This window comes from Polyergus mexicanus, unplaced genomic scaffold, assembly GCF_030449975.1.
Source record: "Polyergus mexicanus isolate NDT 795.1 unplaced genomic scaffold, iyPolMexi1.0 SCAF_12, whole genome shotgun sequence".
NCBI lineage: Eukaryota > Metazoa > Arthropoda > Insecta > Hymenoptera > Formicidae > Polyergus > Polyergus mexicanus.
The window spans coordinates 9,362,445-9,385,501 of record NW_027223332.1 but is presented as its reverse complement, the minus strand read 5'-3'; the positions used below and the strand labels follow the sequence as shown (position 1 = coordinate 9,385,501).

General features: G+C 35.4%; 5 protein-coding genes and 1 long non-coding RNA gene across 10 annotated transcripts; 1 reads left to right on the top strand and 5 right to left on the bottom strand.

The window, feature by feature from the left end:
• Positions 1-709: 709 nt before the first annotated feature.
• LOC138938411 (ubiquitin-fold modifier 1) lies at positions 710-3,420 on the bottom strand. Of its 2 annotated transcripts, XM_070305342.1 has the most exons (4): positions 3,115-3,420; positions 2,897-2,956; positions 1,510-1,640; positions 710-1,436 (listed from the first exon to the last, which is right to left on the bottom strand). In XM_070305342.1, exons 1-4 carry the CDS (start codon positions 3,117-3,119, stop codon positions 1,366-1,368), a joined length of 267 nt encoding a protein of 88 aa, XP_070161443.1. In that variant the 5' UTR covers positions 3,120-3,420; the 3' UTR covers positions 710-1,365. The 2 variants fall into 2 exon arrangements, with proteins under 2 accessions (XP_070161443.1, XP_070161442.1); XM_070305341.1 differs by lacking the exon at positions 3,115-3,420 and having other exon boundaries at positions 2,897-2,967.
• LOC138938409 (uncharacterized) lies at positions 1,894-2,884 on the bottom strand. The gene has a single exon (XM_070305338.1). The coding sequence runs from the start codon at positions 2,845-2,847 to the stop codon at positions 1,894-1,896; it is 954 nt and encodes a 317-aa protein (XP_070161439.1). The 5' UTR covers positions 2,848-2,884.
• Positions 3,160-5,275, top strand: LOC138938412 (uncharacterized). 3 transcript variants are annotated; one of them, XR_011447692.1, is made up of 5 exons: positions 3,160-3,263; positions 3,328-3,466; positions 3,917-4,014; positions 4,139-4,511; positions 4,876-5,275. It is a non-coding gene; the product is annotated as an uncharacterized lncRNA (long non-coding RNA). The 3 variants fall into 3 exon arrangements; XR_011447691.1 differs by having other exon boundaries at positions 3,160-3,466; positions 3,936-4,014; XR_011447690.1 differs by having other exon boundaries at positions 3,160-3,466.
• LOC138938406 (probable ATP-dependent RNA helicase DHX35) lies at positions 3,538-12,129 on the bottom strand. Its single transcript, XM_070305334.1, has 12 exons — positions 11,915-12,129; positions 11,429-11,643; positions 6,762-6,941; positions 6,404-6,544; positions 6,163-6,325; positions 5,922-6,083; positions 5,521-5,667; positions 5,298-5,439; positions 4,873-5,159; positions 4,354-4,659; positions 4,122-4,275; positions 3,538-4,054 (listed from the first exon to the last, which is right to left on the bottom strand). The coding sequence occupies exons 1-12, from the start codon at positions 11,940-11,942 to the stop codon at positions 3,928-3,930; spliced, it is 2,052 nt and encodes a 683-aa protein (XP_070161435.1). The 5' UTR covers positions 11,943-12,129; the 3' UTR covers positions 3,538-3,927.
• Positions 8,400-10,431, bottom strand: LOC138938407 (ceramide phosphoethanolamine synthase-like). The gene has a single exon (XM_070305335.1). The coding sequence runs from the start codon at positions 9,575-9,577 to the stop codon at positions 8,498-8,500; it is 1,080 nt and encodes a 359-aa protein (XP_070161436.1). The 5' UTR covers positions 9,578-10,431; the 3' UTR covers positions 8,400-8,497.
• Positions 12,130-12,472: 343 nt separating the features above from the next.
• On the bottom strand, positions 12,473-17,705 carry LOC138938410 (glutamic acid-rich protein). 2 transcript variants are annotated; one of them, XM_070305340.1, is made up of 3 exons: positions 15,386-15,559; positions 14,710-14,897; positions 12,473-14,609 (listed from the first exon to the last, which is right to left on the bottom strand). In XM_070305340.1, the coding sequence occupies exons 1-3, from the start codon at positions 15,391-15,393 to the stop codon at positions 14,449-14,451; spliced, it is 357 nt and encodes a 118-aa protein (XP_070161441.1). In that variant the 5' UTR covers positions 15,394-15,559; the 3' UTR covers positions 12,473-14,448. The 2 variants fall into 2 exon arrangements, with proteins under 2 accessions (XP_070161441.1, XP_070161440.1); XM_070305339.1 differs by lacking the exon at positions 15,386-15,559 and adding an exon at positions 17,479-17,705 and having other exon boundaries at positions 12,475-14,609.
• Between the last annotated feature and the right edge of the window lie 5,352 nt (positions 17,706-23,057).

Sequence of the window (23,057 nt, the reverse complement as noted above, 5' to 3'; positions counted from 1 at the left end):
ATACGCACATATAAAAAAAGAACATTACACAAGATAACTGATAAATGCGACGCGTAATAGGTATTAAATCGTAAGCCAATAACCTAATCGTATTGTGAACTGTATTACGTCTCGATTGATGTATTACATTGAACACTCTGCAAGATTCAAACGATATTAACTTGGAGAAAATGATTGGTCTCCTTTATATTTTTCTTATCAGATAGAATATTATAATTAATAACCGATTGTTTTTGTCTTTTTACACAAATATTTAGATCAGAATGTTTTGTCTTTTTTATGTATTATAAATTACAAAAAGTGATAATGTTACGTATTAATTAAAAAACAAGTAACAAACAATAATTAGCAATTTATAAATCCCAACATCATTCTTTTTTGTAAAAAAATTCATTGTGACGAAACTTTATCACCATATACTATACACATTGGCATATAAATATACTTGAAGATTAATATAGTGCCAAAAATCCATTACCAATGATATTTTTTGTATCTTGCATATTTTAGATCTGTAAGATGTAAGATGTTTCAAAAAGCATTCGAAAGTATTAACAAATTTTCTAAACCTGTGTCAAAGATGAAGAATAAGATAAATTTTCATTAAAATTTATTGCTGCTATTTATATCGTTCATACTTCTGATCTTTATATGAATGAATGAGGAAAATAGATACGACAGTATTAATATTTTTATGTACTTTTTTTATTCGACTATTCGTGCGCGTGTATTAAATATTTCGCACAATTATACAATTCAGATTTTTAACCATTTTGCAGTTTTTTAAATCTGTTTATGTGATCAGAGTACGAATAATTGAGCACAATCTTTTACAGCATAAGATTTACGAGATGAAGATCTGATAGAAATGTACGAGACACTTTGAAAGTTTTTCGCAACTCGATCTTCTGCTCAGTAAATGATCGCTAAATAATTTTATATCATATAATAATATACCTTTATATCAATCTTATACCATTCATGTATTTCAGCTATAAAATCTTTTTATCAAACATCTCTAATCACATTCAATTCTAATATCCATTTCCAATGTTCTCCATCTAATCATGCTATATTTCAGAGAGGCATAAAATAAAAAAATTTTTATTAATTGTTTGTGTAATTATAATAAAAATTTTTATATTAGAGTCATAGACTTTTAGGGAGCAGAATCATTTTTACATCAATTAGTTTAGAAAACTTTTATGGAATGTTTCTATTGTGAATAAATGTAACTTTTCATATAATTGCGTGATATATACAATTTTATAATATTTAGCAATAACTTATGTTTTTCTCTCTTTTATTATTTACGCTATATGCGCAAAAAGATGTAGTCAAAATAAATATACAATGTTGTATGAATTATTTACTATATCCAACACGATCTCTGGGAATCAATCTGAGTTCCATGCCATGTTTGAGAAATACATTGCCTGAAAACATATACAATTGATCATTGTATATGTAAAATAGAGATATCGCAATATATTAGAAAAATAGGATTACCTGCAGTTTGTTGAGGATTGATTCCTATGCCATCATCTGTAATTATGGCTGATGTAGCTGCTGGCACTCTAAATTCCTCAGCAGCAAATTGTACTACAGCACTAAATGGAGTAACTTCTGGTACACTAAGTCTGCAATTAATGAAATAATATATGCATTTTTTATTTTAGAGATATTAAAAAGAATTGCAGAGATATTGAAGAAATAAATATATTTCTCTTATGTAATATTTTCAATATTTCTTAATATAAAAATGGTAATATTTTATTTTGTTAACAAGACAGATTTATTTGCAATAGAAGCAATTTATTTAGTTCTTTTTCTTACAAATTTTGTTATACAAAAATAATAATTTGTTATAAATCGTATATTAAATCTGTAAAGTCAATTCAAGATATCCATTTCAATATTATTCCATATCTCATTATCTGGTTGAGTTTTAACAGCAGACATTCTATTGTACACAAGTTCACAAATTACACGAGGACCATTTAATAAAATTTTCATTATTTTACAGAGATGTTTATATTCAAATTTAAAATCTGAGCACCATTTTCCATCTACTAAATACATATTTCGACCAAAATAGAATATCGCATCAATAAAATCTATGCAAAAGCAATTGTCTTGAAGTAATTTTAAAAGTAATTTCTTCTCAGTATTTGCAAAACCTACACATATTTCAGGATCATAGTGAATTAGCTTTGAACTAAAAATTTGTATAATTAATTTCCTAATTACATCATCATGCGATTCTATTGTTAAACGCACCAGTCTTGAAACATGACCATCATTTAGCATTTTATTTATACATTTTGCTACTTCACTTTGATCTTTATTAGTTATTGCCATTCGCCATGTCATAATTAATGCCTCATCTTCCATATTAGGCAATGATACTCCTAATTTTTCTAAAGACTCTATAACCATATTTGTGGCAAGGGATTTACTTATTACTTGATTCAGGAAAGCATTTAATCTGTCACAACCAAAATGTTGACTGTATAATTTTAGATATTCATCTACTATTTCAGTGGGAATGTAACTATCCTTTAAATAACGTTCTAATAATTTATCACAAGCTTTCTCCAAATCAGAGCATGTGATGTTCCGATTTTGTGGAAATAATTTTCGTTCTGATTTGCAACGCAAATATTCTTCAAATGTCAATATTTTCTTTTCAGCTTGTATTTTTTTAATTGTAACTTCAATGAAATAAGCGCAATTAAAAGCTTGTATCATGTTTTCCACGGTCATTTGTTCACTAACGATTGGACTTTGCAGCAGTGTGAAAAACACATCGATAGTCTTAAAAACTTCATAGTCGACAGCTTGCATTCTATTGTAAGTAATTAAAGCGCAAAATTTATCCTAAACAGCCACTTACACTTTATATGGCAGCTTGGGATCAGACGTGAGAGTTATTCTGAAAGTAACTTTGTTCGACCTGGAACACATAATATTTTGTATCAGCACATTGCATGGCACATTCTGTGTTTAATAGGAAATATCAAATTGAACATATGGTTTCATCAAGATTAATGTATTCTGGATACATTCGATCTTTCTACATTTGATATTATAAAAATTGTAGAAAATACATACGCCATAATTGCTCAACGAATATATTATATAAAATATGATAAAATAATTCCAAATGCTATCCAACTGTAAACACTTGTAAATGCTTGCAACTTCCAGTAAGACTTAACCTCTATTTAGGAAAAGTAGGATGAAACAACCATTGACTACAAGTAAGGCTGCGTTCCGAAAGCACGCTTACGCGCTGAAAGCGTATTCTATCTTTGTTATTTATAGATAGTTAAACAAGGACAAGGCATACTCATAGCGCTAAAAACGTGCTCCTGGAACGCACCCTAAAAGCCTAACAGCTACGCGTAAATTGCAACGCATCTACTGGCAACCTCATACAAATAAATTGGACAATCGTGATCGGGTATTACGATGTTATAGATACAGAAATTCTTCAATTATTTTCAGTTTCACTCTTGATAGTCATAAAATCTATATATTTTTATTGAATACAGCAATACTTGTCCAACCTGTTCTAAAGTTGCGAAGTTGACTAAAATGTGATCGACAGACTCACATCGACCGATGAGTTGGGCAGACTTGCAAGATACAAAATCTAACACACACTCACACACACAAGTCTAAAATTATTTATTATTAACTGAGATACAAAAGACTCGTTTTATTTTTTTACATTAAATAATTATTATGAAATATAAAAGGTCATGAATGCAATTTCATAAACTTTACACCAAAATGCAACTGTGAACTTGAAATATATCACATTTTGTGTTTTTACATCCATTATAAATAGACAATTTTTTATATATTATATTACATAATATTTTTGCTTATGTACATTTTTGCTTACTAGCTCGTGATATTCTAAACAGATTCAATAGAAGTACTTTCATAAAAATGTGGAGCTGCTTCCAATAACATTTCTGGTTGAATAACAGTCAAATCCTTCATGTAAGTTTTATTTGTTTGCAAAATTTCGCAAAATAGTAACCTAGAATAAGATCATAGAATACAAAAAATTCTAATAAATACGAGCAAAGAATTCTTCTTATATTTACCATTGCGGTTGTTGCAGAGTATACAAGCAGCTATTTGGATGAATATATAAATCCTTGTTACCTCGAACTGTTCTGTACACACCTGTATAATGTAAATATGCCGCTTTAGGAAAAAGACCAGTTGTCAGACACTTGAGAATTTGTTGAACATTTCCTAAAAGATCGACAATAGTTATATTTTCGATCAGAATTTAATAGAGATTACATATTTCTAATTAAATTTAAATTCTACCATTGCAAGAAGTCAGCGAAATGTCCAAACGTTTCAACATCTTGTGCATCTGCATGCGAATTTCTGTGGCTCTTCGCAAAGCTTTGTGATTGAGAAAATATTTCTGGCACCAGGCAGGCGTTTTATTCTGTTCGAAAGCCGTATAGACATTTAGAAAAGTAAGAAGATCTCCCTCTTCCACCTCAAACTTGCGATGCGCTATTCTCGCTTTCAGAGCCGCTTGTCCTCCACTGGGTTGTATAAAAATATTTTGTACTTGCAGCATGGCTAATATCGTTGTGATCTCAACAGAACATCCCATTTCACCTATCACCCCCATAAACAAAAAATTTATTATTATAATAAATTTATTGCCTTATATATAATTTCATCCAATAGCTATATATTTTAGAGATTGAGAAAAGAATTCTGATTTTACTCGATTTGATATTTAAAATAAATTTTTTTCATTTTACCTACATTATATTTTTATGCATCACTCTAGAAACTTTATATAATTGTTAATATAACTGCTTTTACCAGAGACGATTAAGGATTTTGCCAACACTGGCTCCAAAGGCATCTCCGCCATCGTCAAACCTAACGGTGTCGTTAAATCGCCGTTATTGTCGATTGCACCTAATGCGTAAAGCAACTCTAATCCCGTGACTAAATTCTTGCTGGGTGGCGCAGATGGAAAATTGAATCGCAACACGTTGTCGATGCCCAGTGCTTTCAATTGCAGAATTGCCGGCGCTAAATCCGATCGTTGCATTTCCGGTGGAGTAGCCTCGAACAATCCAGCATAAGCTTCTTCCGTATATAATCTATTGTAAGATTGTAAAATATTTTATTATAGTTTCTATAATCACAAGTTTAATCATGATAAAATAATATTATATATTTTAATTACTTATGAAAATATATGAAATGCATGCAAGTATTTGCTTGTTTCTTTACTTTACCTAAACGCTTTTCCTGTGCGAATGCGACCTGCGCGACCGGCGCGTTGGTCGGCGGAAGCTTTCGATACGGGTACGATAACAAGACTATTCGTCTGTGTTTCCGCTTCAAACCAGGGTATCTTGACGAAACCGCAATCGATTACTGCGCATTACAAATTCACAGTTATGTCATCGAGTCAAAAGTGCCGAATTACTATCTATAGGAAAAAGAATGCATAGCTACCATAAACGATATTTGGAATGGTGATAGACGTTTCCGCAATGTTAGTCGCTACGATAACTTTGCGAGTGTCTTTGGCGACTCTCCAGAACACCTTCAGCTGTTCGGTATTTGGAAGCGATCCGTACATCGGCAATGGAAGCAGTTTCTCTGAAAAATAATATATATTATTCGTTTCAGAGAAAAGAGAAAATAGACTGTTAATTTTATAAAAAATCATTAATATATTAAAATTTTCTTTTTTCTCTAACAAGATGTCTAGTAACTATATAAGTTTTCGGATCTCTCATTACATTGTCACCTTTTATAATAAATAATAGGAAATATCAAAATAGCATAAAGAATTAATTTAAAGTATTGCTAAAAAAGATTACAGTTCGCTAGTTGCTCAATCATTCACTTACGTTTACCGTCTTTTATGAGCTTCGCATGTTCCGACAAGAGAGAGACGGCTTGATCGACTTCATCGAGTCCCGTGAGAAACGTCAGAATATCGCCCGATTCCTCCATTTCGTGTATTTTTAGAACAGTGTCTACTACGCCGTTAACGTAATTTGCCACTGGCTCTATAACACGATATAGCCTTAATTAAATAATAAAAGAGTCATGACGATAAATGAGTCGCGAATTACGTTCTATGTATACCTTTTAAAAAGAAAACATCTATCGGATATAATCGCCCCTCGACGCTCATTATAATAGCGCTATCTTTGCTCGAGTCTTTGGTCGTATTTATATTAAAGAAGTCTCGAAGTTCCTCCGCATCAACTGTCGCTGATGAGACGATAATTCTCAGACTCTTCCGTTTCTACAACGATTAATTCAAATTTATAGAGTTTCGTACGAGGGAACTTAGATATCTCAATAAATATTTCAGTAGATTTACCCTGATTATTTTTTTCAGTAATCCCATTATAATATCAGTTAAGAGCGTTCTCTCATGCACTTCATCTAAGATAATGACTGAGTAGCTTGTCAATAACGGGTCACTCATTAATTCTCTTAGAAGAATACCCTCTGTCATGTACTATAAAGAGTAATTTACGTCTTACAGTATCTTCATAATAAAATAATATGCATAAATGTTAACTGTAAAATAAACACTGATATTCTGATTTATCATCATATAAATTATACGTAAAATTCAAGTATAAGAGAAAGAACTATGTTTTTTCGCAATAAATTAAAACTATCCTTCCGAGTAAAAATCGTATTTGCGTTGTATTTGTCTCACGATATCGCACCTTAATCTTGGTCGTTTCATCGGTATAATCATCGAAGCGTATGCAATAACCGACAGTGGTCCCTAGAATACAATTGCGTTCGTCGGCCACGCGATTCGCTAGAGAGGTGGCTGCGACTCTTCTAGGTTCCGTGATGCCGATCTTTTTGCCATCTGCGCACCATCCTGCTTCAAGAAGATACTGGAGGAATAATAAATATAGTTTATACATATTGCGATATTATTTCGTTTAAAAACATTTCATTATATATCAAAAAATATTAATTATTTGATGAAAATATGGATGCTATATACGTATGTATATTATGTGTATGTATATAAAAAAATTAATTGCTATTACTATACAGAGGTGAATATATATACCATTAAAAAATTATATTTGTGTAATTCTGGAAAATCTATTGCTATAATATAGGATTTTTTTAGGCGGAGAAGGTACATAGAATGAACACATATTTCAAAAATTGTTTATATAAAAACATCTTATTGTACATTTTTGTTATATAAAAATATACAAGGCAAGAATCGGGCCGTTAATAAAATTCGACGCGAGAAATCTTATATATCTCGAACGCAAACTACCGACATTGATTGTCGGAGTATTGCGAAATTTAGTTTTTTTCCTTTTGTACATGTAATAAGTTTTTGCGAATGTCCATTTTATTCGTGTTGCAGTTAGGTAACACTCTTGGCACTCTTGGATTAGATAAAAATGCGTAACTGGCAATCAATAACTGACCTATTTAAATATATGTAGATACAAGCTAGCGATTGTCTTGTAACGATAAAAAAAAAGAAAACATTTCCAATGTTTTTTTGCGAGAATTTTGACTTTCGTTTAAAAAAGTGTTTATATTACGCGCATTGAAGTAAAATCATACTTATAAGAATTTCATTCAATATCATTTATGGAGATAGCGCGCAGAATTTAAGAATACATACTTATAACAATATAATATATATATATCATATATGTGTTATATATATGAAAAACTTGCACTTCATATGTATTTTTATGATACTAATATATACATTTTTAAATATTTATATAAATTATATATGATATATATTATATTTGCTCTCTCTCTCTCTCTCTTCATATTATATATGTATTTTATTAATAAAACGGCCAACCCGCCAAAATTATGGTTTCATATGTTGTGCGTATTATTAATGTTATTTATAACATTAATAATACGCACAACATATAAAACCAAAATTTTTACTTATTTATAAATATATCAAAGTTTTTCTTTCAAAAATAAGACGATAAGCTATATTTTTCGAATTTTTCCAACCTTTAATTTCTGTTTTGTTCTATGGAATATTTTTTATACTATTTCTTTGATACTATTATTATCGATCATTGCGATGTTTTTAACTGTTAAAATCGCTTAATATGTCAGATTTTTAATTATAAATTGTTGTTTTCGAAGACGTGGATATTTACAACATTACCGCGGAAGAATACAATTGACAATAATTATTTAATTTGAAAATCGTCACAATACAGTCATATATTTTTTAATTAAAAAGTTTTTTCTTCAAACCAGTTTTAAAGCTATATTAAAAACAAAAAAAAAGTATGAAAAAATCATATAAGAAATCACATATAATCACATAATTATAATTTAAGAAATAATAAATATTTGAGACGCGCGGTTATATATGAATTCATTAAGTGAATAAATATCACTACAGATGTATAAAATATTCACAACAACAAGAAGCAAATTGTCACGGACTAGGAAGCGCGTACAAGGAGAAGAACCGCAAACTCTCGTTCAACGATGATACTTCCACATAAGCATACGCGTTAATATAATGAAACTCGCTGATAAGGACAAGTAATAACAGGACGGAGGGTAACTGCCACCACACGAGTCTAACGTATTCCCAGACGCGATCCAGGAATATTGATAGAAGCATGTAATCCATCATCGCGTGGAAATTGAAGGTTTTCCAGGCAAGTGCGATAGCCCAGAACGAGGAGCTCCTGAACACGACGGTTTGCCTATCATAGAGATCTTTTCGACTGATCGGAAGGATGCTGCTGTCGGTTTCCAGAAGATCTTGATATATGGATATATATCGGTTCCAAGCGACACTCGTTAGAGAAAAGTGCAGGCCCACCATCAACATGTTGTACAAGGGTGACTTCCAGAACGGGACGGAGGAGACGGTACTGTTGGACGTCGATGACATTCGTATGGGCAGTCGTTCGTAGCCAGCGCGGCGATTGGAATTACGTTTCAGAAATAGAAATACCGCGACCATGAGAGCGATGCAGCCGAGGCCATCGCAAACGCCGTCCACAAAGTAACCGATGGAGCCAAAATCCGATCTCTCGCCGTCAATATTGAGCCTTGTCCTGGCCACGTGACCGTCCAGGTTATCCAGCCAAACTCTGACTTGAAACAGGACGGCACCAACTCGTCTGTGAGAGAGAGAATTCCGTGTGATGTATCTGGCGCCGATTACAGCCACTACTACGTGAGATACGCTGATCATGTTCGGCGTCAGCCACGTCCAGAGACGACTGATGCCCAGCAAATGATCCACCAGACTAGCCAGGGGACTCAGTATGTAGTGATTAGGATGATCCAACATCATGGCTTTCACCGTCACCGTGCAAATCGGATTCACATCGCACAAGATTGGCGAAGAATACGGCGAAGCCCGCGTGTCATTTACGCACGGGCGCACATCGTAATCCTGCACCCTGAAGTAAAGTAGCAGATCCATTCCGACGAAATACACTGAGAATAGCAGCAGAAGCACCAGGAATGTCTTGTTGATTAGCATCGGCAACCACATCTTCGAAAACTGCGTTATATCACTTGTTCTATTTCTCTTAATATTTTTGTTTTTATTCAAGTCGATTAGCACACTAGCTCTTTAATTTAACTTTAATTATTTCATATCACTATTTCTTGATCTAATTAAAAAAGAGCTAGTATATTTTATTGTTACGGTCGATTATTATCTTTTATCAGTTAGCGTTAGGTATGTTCTAAATTCAGCTTGTGTGTATGTGCGTGTGTGCGAGCATAACGTCTTACCAAAATCTTATCAAAGTATGTACATCTCATTGCTTCGGCACGGATCGATTGCCAGAGGATTATTCTTACGACGAATTCTCTTCTCGTCTCTAGATACATTCCACGACATTTTTCGATTCGTCATATTTCCATCTTGATGTAATAAAGTGTTAATAGCTTCTTAAATCGTTTCTTGCATCGTAAAAAACCGACCTGGTGATGCGATGTTCATTAACAAACACATACATTGTCTTGCAATAAAAATTAAAATCACTCCTCGACGTCGAAATCGTGTCTGTCGTGTTGTATAGCCGCGAGATATTCTGAAATGCTTTTTTTTTATAATATGTTGCGTTTCTTAAATATGTTCGTTATCAATATACCACTTTAAGTCTTCTCATAGATCAGATTATGGCGTCGCGTCGTCCAATGTTTTCGATCTATCCGGTACAAAAGCTAGGGACACAACAGTAAGACACGCGCGTGTATCTCGCCACTGACTCTTTTTTTTTCTCTTTCAGAGGTCGTCGATCGTCGTATAATCGTCGAGCCACGCGGTCGCGCCACGCTTAATGGAGAGAGAGAGAGAGAGGGCGGGGGGGGGGGGGAAAGAAAAAGAGAGAATAACTTGCCGTCATACCGTTGTTACTTCTACCGATCACAGGCTTCACTCTATTCTGTAATAGGTCAATATTAGAGATCGACCCACAGCTATTCCTAATCCAATATGAGAGAACTTGACGCGCCCACCGGACATTGACGTGGACTGTGTTAAAATGTGCTCGCAGAGAAAGAAGCTCCGCCCGAAAATAAAACAAACACGATATGAATGAAGAAGCGTCTTTTCTCGTACACTTCTTTCGAATCTCTGAAGGCCATCTCCATGGCTAAATGCTCTCTTTATAGTTAAATCGTAAGACCCACAGAACTCTCCCGTACGTGAAATTCTATTTATATCTGCGCGGTGTTGAGTTTCATTCTGAGATGTCAAGAGGTCGTATATATACAAATGGAAAATGTTATTACTAACGATGTTTGCCATGTTTACCACTGTTGTGAATGTAAATCGCAAGGCGAGTATAAAAATATTTATTTCCATAGTGCATGAGTGAATAATCGATGATAACAAAAACCATTATTCAGTGTTTGACGTCAACATGGTAAACATTATACTTGTATATTTTTAATATATAAATATAGATTGCGTTGGATAATTTCCAATAATATATAATATATGCGATAATATTCTGTAAATTTAATCATTTTCAGAATATTTAGACTGTATTGTATGATATCAGATATGATATCATGCGATACATATAGCTATGATATAGGACGGAATATAAAAAATATGTAATTAAATAAAATAATAAAACTTTCAATAACTTGTGCATCTCCCTTCTAAAGTCTAAAGTAATAAATAACTGAAGGAGATGCCATAGAATTTTATAATTCGAACGATGAAATCATTTCTTTTCTTTTTTTTTGATATTGTTTTAATGAGATATTTTGCAAACTTATTAATTTTCATATTTATAGAAATTGAGACATTTATGTGAATACAATAAATATGGCATTGTAGACTCTGAGTTATCTTAAAGATATAAATTATACATTCGAATCTCACCTGAGGCACTTGTGTGCTTTTACCACAGCCAGTTTCACCCACTAGAACCAAAGTCTGATATTTCTCCAATAAATAAATAATATGATCCTTATTTTTAAATATGGGCAATCGTTGACGCTGCATGTCAAGTGCGAGTGAATGATGCGCATTGTAAACAAATTGTGTTGACGAATGGGCATCAATATCAGGCTTATCCTCTTGCCACATACTTTCTCCTAATTAATAAAGTTGGAGAATGAGTAATTGATGCCTTTTTTTACAACTTATAAATTGCGAATAACATGAATCATTTTCTAATGTATTTTTATTAAACTACACAGATTAGACTCAATTACAAATCTTAAAAATCATGTCCGAAATGACAATATAAATGTAATCATTATTTACCTCGATTTGACATACTTTGCAAATCTTAATATTTTATTATATAAAAATAGAACATAATTCGATGAAATTGTAATAAACATTTGACTAACATAACCTTACCTGGTTTGGAGAAAAACGGCCGCAACATTTTTAGAATTTGGAACACACGTTTTAAGAGAAAATTTTTATATCATTAAATAAAAAATTAAATTGTTCAGATTAAATTGTTCAAATAAAATACAATTAAATATAATTGCATGTCAGTACTATGCAAGTGTCTAATATATTGTCTAAAGTCTAAACCTAAACAATTACAATGGCAAGTTTTCACTCGTATGATAGATGGCTCTTGCTTTGTTCTTTGTTGTTTAAAATGGTCACCCGCGAATTTTATTAAAGAATATCATTAACAATGAGATCACACGTAATTATATATAAAATTAATATCTATACACGTGAGTGATATTTTATTGTCTCATATATCATACAAATGCGTTTTATTCAAAATATTTCTTTTAACCTATGTGTGTCTGCAAAATATATAACAATTTCAGCAAGTATCTAAATTGTGCGAATGAAAAGTGATACACATAGTCTTATATATAAACATTAATTATGATATTTTTGAAAAATCTTATGCCAATATTATCACTGTATAGGAGGAAATAATGTTTTATACAGTATAGAGAACCATTTTTATTTGTATTAGCTGTTGAACACATTTTATCATTTCAAATCTTAAACATACATGTTATTACCTCCACTGATTGACAATTATATTTATTACAAACAAAATAATGTTGAAAATTATACAAACTATTGTCATTTGACTGAGATACTTCTGCGATAAATAAAATATTGAAACTTTTGAAACTAACATAACATTATACAAACGCAACTAAAAAGAAATGATAACTTGTCTGATAATTATCTAATAATTTTGGATATAACTTGCAAATCTGAATTTAATTAAGTTAATCAATTTCAAGATTGTGATAATTTTTCCGACTTTGTGGCAACTGCGATTTTTATCAGACTATAAATTTCTAATATATCATTATCAAAATTCAAACCAATATTTTTTACTCATTAATATTTCTATACATACATAGATACATTCGGCATCATTAATACCTTCTCGCCTAAAGATAGCCGCTTTCGAGTTCAACAAAAGCTAGACACATCACGTCTAGTTATTTGTGTATCATGACTATTGGTTAAAAAAATATTCACATAATTGATATGTTTATATATATATATATACACACAAAATGGATATGAATATGTACATATAAACATATTACAAAATATATACCCAATTGCCTTACAAAAAATTGTATGCATTATTAGATATAACAATTTTAATATTAAAATATATTATACATTTTATCTCTCTAAAAAATAGTTGCACAAAGAGGGAAGCATTGTTTTAATACGTTATTACTAAAATCTTTCTTTTCTACAAATGTAATGATATGAAAAAATTGCGCTAGTTGATAATAAAAATAATTATACAGAATATAAAATTTAATTTAACACGTACGATTGTGTATTTTTTACTAATTGTAAAGCATTTGTGTATATATTATTCTGTACATAACTACGACGTCTAGCTATTATTGGACTCGAAAGCAGATATCTTCAGGCGAGAAGACATTAATGACGCTAAGAATACAATGTACGAAAACCAAAATAAAAGACAAATTATGTGTATACTGCACGCCTCGTAAGAAAAATTATACAATAAAAAGAGTTTTTAAAAACGATCACACAGGTTTCAGAAATCATGTAATAGATCTCTTTTGGAAAGTGATTTCTTGAAAAAAAGAAAAAAAATTATTTTTGCATAAACACATATATGTTAGCAGAATTTAATACACGATAGTTTACCTAAAGTCTAAACTATCCAGTTTTTCTTGTAAAAGTTACAATTTACATAAATAAAATATTTAAATATGCACATTTAATGTCAGTTATAGAAATGACGCTCTCTTAACAGTTTCTTATCGGCGAACAGTCGTAACATTACAAGTCATAATCTATTTTCGGGAATGTATTTTGATTCGCAGAAAAATATCCGTATTCTATCTCCAATGTATAGTCCAAGGTGCGTGTGTCTATATGTATAAGCTACAATATGTGTCTGTGCGTCGGAAACAATGAGGACTAGCAGTAGGTGGAAATATTGTGTTGCACAATGTACCCATTTTCCAGACACTGCACTATTGTTTGTCTCTCTTGATGAATTAGAAATATATTATTTCTAAATATTATCAGTATACTTCCTTATTTTAGGATTCTAACACTAAGTGAATATATAATATGTATGCAGTGGATGCCAGTACAGAGAGAACACGGTTTGTTTAAGCTTTACATTAATCACGTGTAACCATGATTTTTTTGATAAATGTTGGACTTGTTTTGATATTGCCAATTATAAGAAATACTGTGAAAGACACACAAGCATCCTGAACACAGAAAGTCTTTAATGCAATAAACGTCGAATGTTCTTTTTTCTGTATTGTTTTTTGCTCTTATATGCTCGCTATCCTTTTTTCGAAAATGCACAGATGATCTGCCCTGGCTTCACACTCAATAGTTAAAATTGCGTCTATGGATTAGGTCTGTCTGTCAATAATAAACATAAGAGAATATTAGGCCGTGGCCTCCTCCGCGTCGCCGTTATTCTCGGCTTCGACACACTTCTCGTCGAGTCTCGATTTCTTCTCGGGACTCGCGCCGTCCTGTGCATCTTCTTCTGCATCAGCCCCAGCCGTTGATTTCCTCTTTACGCAACAGCTATCGGCAGGAGCATCTAAAATTAAATAAAAAAAAAAAAGAAATATATTAATTTCTACAGGTGCTTTTCTTTGAAGTCTAGTTATGCGACAACAATGTCCTTTAATAATACATACCTGTAGAGTCTCCGTTTTCCGTAGATTCTGCTTCTTTCTCATCAACCTCTTTCTCCTCGCTGGAACCATTCTCTTTGGTTTCTTTCGTGTCACCATTTTCAGATGCTTTCGAGTCTTCATCAATAACTTCTTCTTCCACTATTTTCTCCTCGACTACCTTCTTCTGAGGGGTAGTGACTTTGGTTTCCCTGGAAACAATAAGCAATAACGTAAATGCAGCATGTTCTACAGCATGTCGCAAAAAAAAATTTTAAAAATTATAGACTGCTTCACATGAGAATATAGAAGCGTTGCTGGTTCGAAATTTATATATATATATATAAAGCTGGATCTGATCTTAAAGCTGTCTGCGAACAGCAATTTCTGGTTATGGATCGAATGGAGAAAATAGTAAGTTAAACAGTGGTGAGGATTGGTATCTTGTTTCAATTGAAAGTTTTTTTGAAAGAAGAGGGACTAAAATAATAGATATCACAGAAGTATATGATACTGGAATGTCAGAGGAAAACAGAAGATGGGCAAATTATTCACACTTAACATTCTAAAAGAGGAAGGAAATTTCTTAACTTTTACTGGATTATCCACAAAGTTTTGCATCTTTTTTAAAACAGGGCTAAGTGATTAGATGTATGAAAAATATTGGAAATGTAATTTAAGCCAAAGTATTTAAATCTACCTTCTCATGGAAATTTGTACGTTTTTTTAGCATCACGTTAATAATAGTCCTCCTATATCCTATGGCCAATATTATTGTCTGATTTTGGTTAAGTACAATTTTATTCCATAAATATTGTGGTATACTGTTCTAGATGAAAGCTCCATATTCGATTCTAGATCTAATTAATCTTCCATAAATATTGAGTAATAGGGCAGGACTAAAACCCCTACCAATTAATTCTCAAGAATCTTAAGAGATTCATAGATTTGTTATAGCTACATATAGGTTTGCTATCACAGGCTTTTTCGATACGACTGTTAAGGTTATTTTGGAATGTTATGGACAGTTGTAAATTAAATCTAGAAGAAAGTCTGCTAAAGACACACAGTTGGGATTTTTTCGGAGCCAACGTCAAGCTTAGCTTATCAAGCCAATCCATTGTAAAGTTGATTGTATTTTTTTTAAGTCTTTAATAGCATGTTGGATAAGTTTATCCACAGTATAAACACAAAAGTCGTCTGTGAATTGTAGAACTTTGACAGTGGGCTGACACTGGCTCTCAACGAAATAGAGATAAGGACGCCGCCAACTGTGGCGACACCTAGCGAGGTTAATATTATCCTCCCTTCTTCTTTTCCCTTCGCGTCGCTGCTCGTCAAACAACCACCGCCATTACTATATCTACTACTACTACTACTACTACTACCATTACCACTACCATCGCACATTCACCACATCCACACCGAAGGCTTCAGCGTGACGAATCGTGCTTATATATGTATGTACATATATAATACATAACGTGCAATATACACGCGTTCTCTTTATATATTCCCTCTTTCAACATCGGTCTCTTTACGCGTGCGTAAAAACGTAAAGGATGCCGTTATCCCTAACCGCTATTATTCGTCTTGAAAGCAGCATTGAAACAGGAAATATCATTGATTAAAGATGGATATAAATATACAAATCTTCTCTCTCTCTCTCTCTCTCTCTCTCTTTTTCTCGCGCGTTTTTCTCACCAAAATCAAAATTTTTGGCCTCGTCGATTATATCGTGTATGTACTTGGCTCGGCGGAGAAATTCCGCGGGAAATATCGCGCGATAAATAACCGCCTATCGTCGTCGTCGCGTTATCTTTGGGAACGTCTAATCGACGCAAATCGATACGTCGTCGACCGCTTTCAGGTCGATGCGCGTGGCGGAGAAAGGACCGGCGGCCATACGATGACGATTTCTCCCGACGTTGTGAGTGAACGAGAAAGTCGCGTGGAAAAAAAAAAGACATTGTTTCCTCGTGACATGACTGAGAGGGATCGTTCTCATATATTTGTTCGTCCTCTCCGACGAGAATTCATACGGAAACAGGCATGTATTGCGCGCGTACGATTTGTTTGTACGAATATATATGTGTGCGCGCGCGCGCGTGCACGTATGTCATCTATATAGACGACGTAAACAAACGAGCGAAGTGATCGAGCGCGAGAGACAAAAGGAATTCACCGAGGCCGCCGATCGGCGACGATGCGCTCTCGTCTTCGATCGTGCGAGAGCGGGCGGTCGCGAGGGGGAACGCCGAGTAGAAAGAGAGAGGGAGAGGATCCGGCGCGGGGACGACGATGAAGCCGCCATGAAATCGCCGCAAGTAGAGCACGCGTCGCGCGGGCAGAGGCGAGGGCGAGGGCAGATAATTTTCCAACGATCGTTAGGCGTACCGCGAATCGGCCCGAGAATATCGTCGCGGTGAAAATATCGTAGAGAGAAGGAGAGAGGGGCAACGCTCGATCCTCCTCCCGCGCGCGAACCGCACGTCGCCCCTTCCTCTCCTCCTGATCGCCAACCTTTCTCGCAACGGCGCCCCGCGAGTATCTTCGCGATAATTCGAAAGCAAACGAGCAAGGGTGACGAGAAAATGAGACGATGATCATTACGACGGCGACAATGATAATCCCGGAAAGAGAAAAACCGAATGGACGCAGGATCGTCGAATCGAGCGAGAACGTGATCTCGTGCGCGCCAAAGGAAACCGACGCCGTACGCGCGATTTTTTTCCTCGTCGACGAATCGATACCGCGTATTTATACACCGGTGGGACGCATGTATATACTCACTTGGCCTCTGTGTCCGCCATATCGATCGATTTGATCGCGAGAAATCCACGCACGAATAGCACCGAACCCGTAAAAAGCACACTTCTCAACCGACGCGACGGTTACGCGTCTTCTACGCACCGGTAAGCACACGTCGGAGATTCCGGTAACACCGCTGCCGCGTACCGACGCGCAAATGGCAGAGGGAAACGCGCACTGATTCGCCCGAGACCCGAGCGACTCCGGCCCGGCCGGCGGGCCGGCGGCCTTCAAACGCTTTTCTTTCCCGCTCGTTTACAGATGGCGCGACCGTCGCGTCGCTGTCTCGCGTGCGCGCGCGCCGTGCTCGCGTCTCACTTCTCGCGTCTACAAAGGAAATCGAGCCTTCCCGATGCCAATACTGGAGATACGTGTAAAAAAAAACAAGAAATAAATATATATTTCACGTTATCACGTTGTATAATATCGTTATATTCAGATTTTATTATCAACGTTATTGTATGTATGTATGTATATGTTTTTGATACGTTTTTGGTATTATGATATAATAATTTTGTCGAATGTAATCGAGAAGAAAATGAATAAGAAATAATATAACGCGTACACTCGCTGATGTTTTTTATTTAGTATAATAATTTTAATAGTTTTTTATATCGTATAAAGATACATTTCTTTATTCGTGAAAATGTAAATACGATTATTATTGAGATTGGGTTAACATTTTTCCATAAATCAACTAAAGTTATGTCGGTCAATTCCTAATTCCTATATATCGATACGTTCATTGCGAATTTAACCGTTATATATTTATTCCCGTTTCTCATATCTTATTCCGTCTTGACAGCCGTTATCATGCGATTCTATCGCGTGTAACACGATTTGTAAAAATATCGCTCGCGTTATAGTGTGAGAGGTTTACACTGGCGAATAAGGAATCTTCCTGAATGTCCAATGAATCTCTATGAATCACGAATCGTGAATTACGAGGCGCGCATAGTCTGGCGCTAGCTTTAGATATACTGACCCTAAGCTTCACGAAGACAATCTTAGAATTCATTAGTAAAATATATTTCTAAGGATATTGATTATTTTTTCGAATTTCAGGAAGTGACACGGACATCGTAGTTACATCTTCGAAGCGAGGTTACAGTGTACAGTGAAGGATACGAGAATAGTGATCATAGGTGACAGCGAATAGAGCCAATGTTACTAATCAAAGTACGCTACACATAAGAGAGAGAGAGAGATCACGTTCGAAAGCATCGGCGGAAACGTGTTACGATTTACTATCCACGCCAACGCGATCGAGAAAGCGAGTAAAATAAAGGTAACAAGATGCCGCGCAAACGCGGCCATTCAATTATTCGCGGCGCAAAGTTCGCTCCATCAACGAAGGTAGCGACACCGTTTCGATGTCTCGACGATATTCCCCTTCTCTAGCCGCGTCCCTTCTAGCCCCAGGACCCGGGACGTCCACGATTACAACTCGTTTAGCATCGAAAAATTCGTACGCTTTCGGCGATTTGTTTTTTAAGTCAAACGAATCGTGTAATTCGCTTGGCGCGATTGATGCGATTTCATGTCCTCGACGAATAATTCGCCGCATCGATTAGATCGTCTCGCTCGTTTGTAACTCGAGGCTCGAGTATTCGAGTAATCGCGTTTATGAGCGGCGTGCTTGCGAAAGTTCTAGAAGTTTCGCGGCACGGCAGCACTTCCGGTGTGCGGGAAAGGTGCGCGACGTATCGTTGCTGCACGCCGGCTTCAAGTCCATGTTACAGGTTGCTCTCGAACTCGATAAATGCGAGATTTTCCTCGTAAGGCTGCAATAACGTTGCGAGTCGCCGGAGAAATCGGCAACCCTCTCCTAAACGGACACTCGATCTCTTTTTGAAAACAGGTTGCGGTTACGTATAGCTATCCCTTAGGCTTCCTCTTTCTCGAAGAATCTTTTATCGCGGGATATAAATAGGAGAGAAATATCGCGACAAAAAGAAAACGTATATATATTACAATAACTTCTTTTGAAATTAATATTTATTCGGGACTTAATTATGTTATCATTATAATAATCGTGCCTCTTAAGGCGACTCGTTATTAGTTACGGTAATTAATTCGACGATTAATCGTGCGATAGCTGAATGTTTGATAAATGTAAAAGTTGAGCAAGAATACAAAGAAAAATTTATTAATTTATTTTAATTTAATTTAATTTCCACGGGAGCATAATATAAAAGATATCAGAAAAGAGGAATTTATATTATAAAGATAATATATTTTTCGAAAAAGCTTTCTCTCTCTCTTGAATTATTTATATAACATGTTGGAATACTTTTTATTAATCGTCATCGCGAGCCCGCGTAATTTTTGGCTGTGCCACACTTGCAGCAGCGTGCCTCTCTTCGTCCATTCCGTAAATACATTTTTTGTTCTGGCACACGTGCTGGCAGTCCACGTAAGCACGAAGATAACCAGAGCGAGCAGCAGCTGTCGTACAGGTGAGGCGAGGTGGCCAGATGCCTCCTTCCGAGCATCTTTCGACGAAATCGACTCGATCCGGACGTATAGGTCCTCTATATATAGGAAATTTTCAACCAAACTTTCACCAGGGAAAGCAATGTCGAATACTCGTGCGTTTATAAGAGTGGAATGTTTGCTCCTTTTCGTTCTTTGGCTCATCTTTGCGCGTTCTCGCTCTCTCTCGTTCTATCTTTCTCTTCCTTCTCCCCTCTCTCACACCGTGTTTTCGTCGAGACAAATTTGTGGCTTGCCTCTCTCTCTCTCTCTCTCTCTTTTTTTTTTAGAATCCTTACGTAATCATCGCTTGTGGCAAATTGTCGTAATAAATTAATGACATTTGCGTTGATTATATCGAGGATTATCTGGCTGTCGATACAATATCGCTTGACGGTAGTGGGCTTGCTCGAAAGTCACGGGTATTAATGATAAGAGTCGAGTCCATTTTTACTGGGTTAGTGGATGATGTGCCCGTCTCGACCACGGGTCTATTCCGACGACAGTAACCTATATTCGCTTTTGCAGTATCGAGACCGCTAAAGATAGCAGTGCGGCACATCTAAATTCTCATTTCGCTGGACCAAATTTCCTCTTTGCATCTGCGATACGTCGCTTTTATTAAAATGCACTTTGCCATGCACTTTCGGATCTAGGTTTCCAAATGGTAATTTGCGTTTACGTTTTCGTAATAGACAGAGAGAGACAGAGAGAGAGAAATCAAAATTAGAAATGGAAATATACCGGCAGTGGTCGACATGTATTTCCAGTGGAGCCTGCATACGAATATACGCTTATTAATAGCGCCTCGAATAAATACCATCTCAAGGATACGAGCACAGTATTGCGTTTTCGCGACGATCTATACAAAGTCTTGGTGAAAGCGCGCGCGAAGCGTAAAGGGACCTATTAAATAATTCGCATGTAGAGCATATAGTATATTACAAGGGGAGATGGAATCTTAAGGAAAAGTATTTTTTAAAAGATAGATTTTGTCTCGTTGTAGATTAAATTTCTGTATATTGAGATGAGGAGAAAACGAATAAAAGATATTTGAATCGACCATGTATGTTATTAAGATAATGAAATGTATCCGCTAAATTTTTCGGAATAATTAAACATTTTGTATAGAAGATCTAAATATATTTTTTGTAAATAATATACGAGAGAGAGATACTCAAAAGAATTGAAAGAATAATTTTCTTTTTCTAGTCATTATTGTAATCGTAGAATTATTATATATTTATGAAATTTTAATATAAAACTCGAAGAAAATTTTTTATCTTTATCTTTATCGCCTTAGTCTTATTACTTTACATCTTGTCTTTTCCCCGCGAGATGTTCCACGTAAGAAACTAGCGTGCTTTTCCCTTCGACAAATTGGTTCGCTGCTTCGGGTCATGGAATCAATAGAGAGCGCGCGTGAACGCGCGCATCCTGTAGGGTAGAATCAAACCGGGCTTAACCCTAAACAATACAAGGAAACTCCCACAGGTCCTTTGTGTATCTCCAACAATATTGGAACACGCAAACGGCAGTGACATACAATACATGCAAATTATGCGGGCTATCTTTGCGATAAATAAGAGAGGCACGTGACATAAAATACACAAATAATACACATACATACGAAAAATCATCATGCAAAAAAGAAGATTTCAAATCAAATTGAGGACGCGTATTGCCGCACATTTTATATTTTAATAATTATAAAAATATATGTCCCCCCCAAAAGTACTAGCAGTTTTTAAACTGTAAATTTATATGTACATTTGAAAACTGACGTATTATTGGAATATTATTTATTTCTTCAGATATAAAACATCTTTTTCTCCAATACTGTCAAGTCACAGTAGGTTGCCCATTTCCAAGATGTTGATACTGTTGATTAGTCAGTTTTATTATAGTCGCCGTTCGACGGTAAAGTTCTCTACGTAGATATAATTTATATATACGTCACGCATATATTATATATATATTCTGCCTTTACATCCAGCATGGCGTTCACAACACGGCGGTGTATCGTACGAAAATGCCACGTGTGTTCGAGCCGGTTCTGAGCCGATCGTACCTTTTGGACTCGCGGGCAACCGGTTCGGGTTTCGTCCCCTTCTCCCCTCGCGTCCCGTCCTCATCCAATTCTCTAGGCCACCCCTATCTCTCTCACTTTTTTTCCCTCCCTCTCCCTCCGGCTTTCTTGTCGGTTGATCGTTCTAAAACCGCGCCGCCTCTGTACAGTTGGGAACTAATGGGCAAAGGATTATCACAGGTCAGCGAGTGTTCAACCTTCCGTACACCTACCTATCTACCACGGTTCGATACCGCGATATCCGGTCGATCATTATTAATAGACCAATGCCGTTGCCGCCGGTAACGACGTCGTCGCCGAAACCCTCGCGTTACAAAGCGATACCATCGCACGTTTATTCGTCTCTGGGCCTGAGCCTCTCGAACCGGTTCCCCCGTTGACGCCACTGACAGCAACAAGTCTCGTCTGTTATTCCCTGACCGTGATATTCTGTGCGGCGTTATTCTGACATATACGACATTTGTAGCATTCGCACGTAAAGAGGATCGATTCGTTCGTCTTTCTCGCGCTTGCTTGTAATAAGTATTTTCACGTGTCACCGAGATTAAAAAGGCTCAACGAGAAGTGTTAAAAATCTCGAAAGATTCACGTTGCTCTAGGAAAGAACATTGTATAACGATAGAAACATTCTTACGTAAATACTCTCGAGGCTCTAACATCTAATAATTTCACACGCGAATTGAATTAAGACGGTCGATTTCACTCGTATTAAAAATCGCTATGTTTTATCTCCGAATACCGAATGCGATGAAATTTTTTAAATAGCAATACGTATTGCTTAAAAAAATATATTGCGCACATAAAGCATACGAGCGCTTTTTAACTCTCGTTTAATTCCGTTCGTATGGATGACACGCTCGACCTCTTCTTCGAGATTCGATAATCCTGCGATAAGAAATACTATTACGATAAAGCGCCGGGTTGCATTCTCCATCTGCGCAGAGTCTGATTTCAACATAAATTAAATGGCGCTAAAGAAATATATTTTAATTAAGAA

Excerpts from the sequence above, each read along its gene's own strand:
- LOC138938409 (XM_070305338.1), bottom strand. The coding sequence starts at position 2,847 with ATGCAAGCTGTCGACTATGAAGTTTTTAAGACTATCGATGTGTTTTTC.
- LOC138938406 (XM_070305334.1), bottom strand. The coding sequence starts at position 11,942 with ATGTTGCGGCCGTTTTTCTCCAAACCAG. Across the intron at positions 11,644-11,914 it reads GCCGTTTTTCTCCAAACCAG|GAGAAAGTATGTGGCAAGAG; the intron begins GTAAGGTTATGT and ends TTTATTAATTAG. Across the intron at positions 4,660-4,872 it reads AAAATCCTTAATCGTCTCTG|GTGAAATGGGATGTTCTGTT; the intron begins GTAAAAGCAGTT and ends TGGGGGTGATAG.
- LOC138938411 (XM_070305341.1), bottom strand. The coding sequence starts at position 2,967 with ATGTGTTCCAGGTCGAACAAAGTTACTTTCAGAATAACTCTCACGTCT. Across the intron at positions 1,641-2,896 it reads CCCAAGCTGCCATATAAAGT|ACTTAGTGTACCAGAAGTTA; the intron begins GTAAGTGGCTGT and ends CATTAATTGCAG. Across the intron at positions 1,437-1,509 it reads CAATCCTCAACAAACTGCAG|GCAATGTATTTCTCAAACAT; the intron begins GTAATCCTATTT and ends ATATGTTTTCAG.
- LOC138938410 (XM_070305339.1), bottom strand. The coding sequence starts at position 17,498 with ATGGCGGACACAGAGGCCAA. Across the intron at positions 14,898-17,478 it reads ATGGCGGACACAGAGGCCAA|GGAAACCAAAGTCACTACCC; the intron begins GTGAGTATATAC and ends TATTGTTTCCAG. Across the intron at positions 14,610-14,709 it reads GGAAAACGGAGACTCTACAG|ATGCTCCTGCCGATAGCTGT; the intron begins GTATGTATTATT and ends ATTTAATTTTAG.
- LOC138938407 (XM_070305335.1), bottom strand. The coding sequence starts at position 9,577 with ATGTGGTTGCCGATGCTAATCAACAAGACATTCCTGGTGCTTCTGCTG.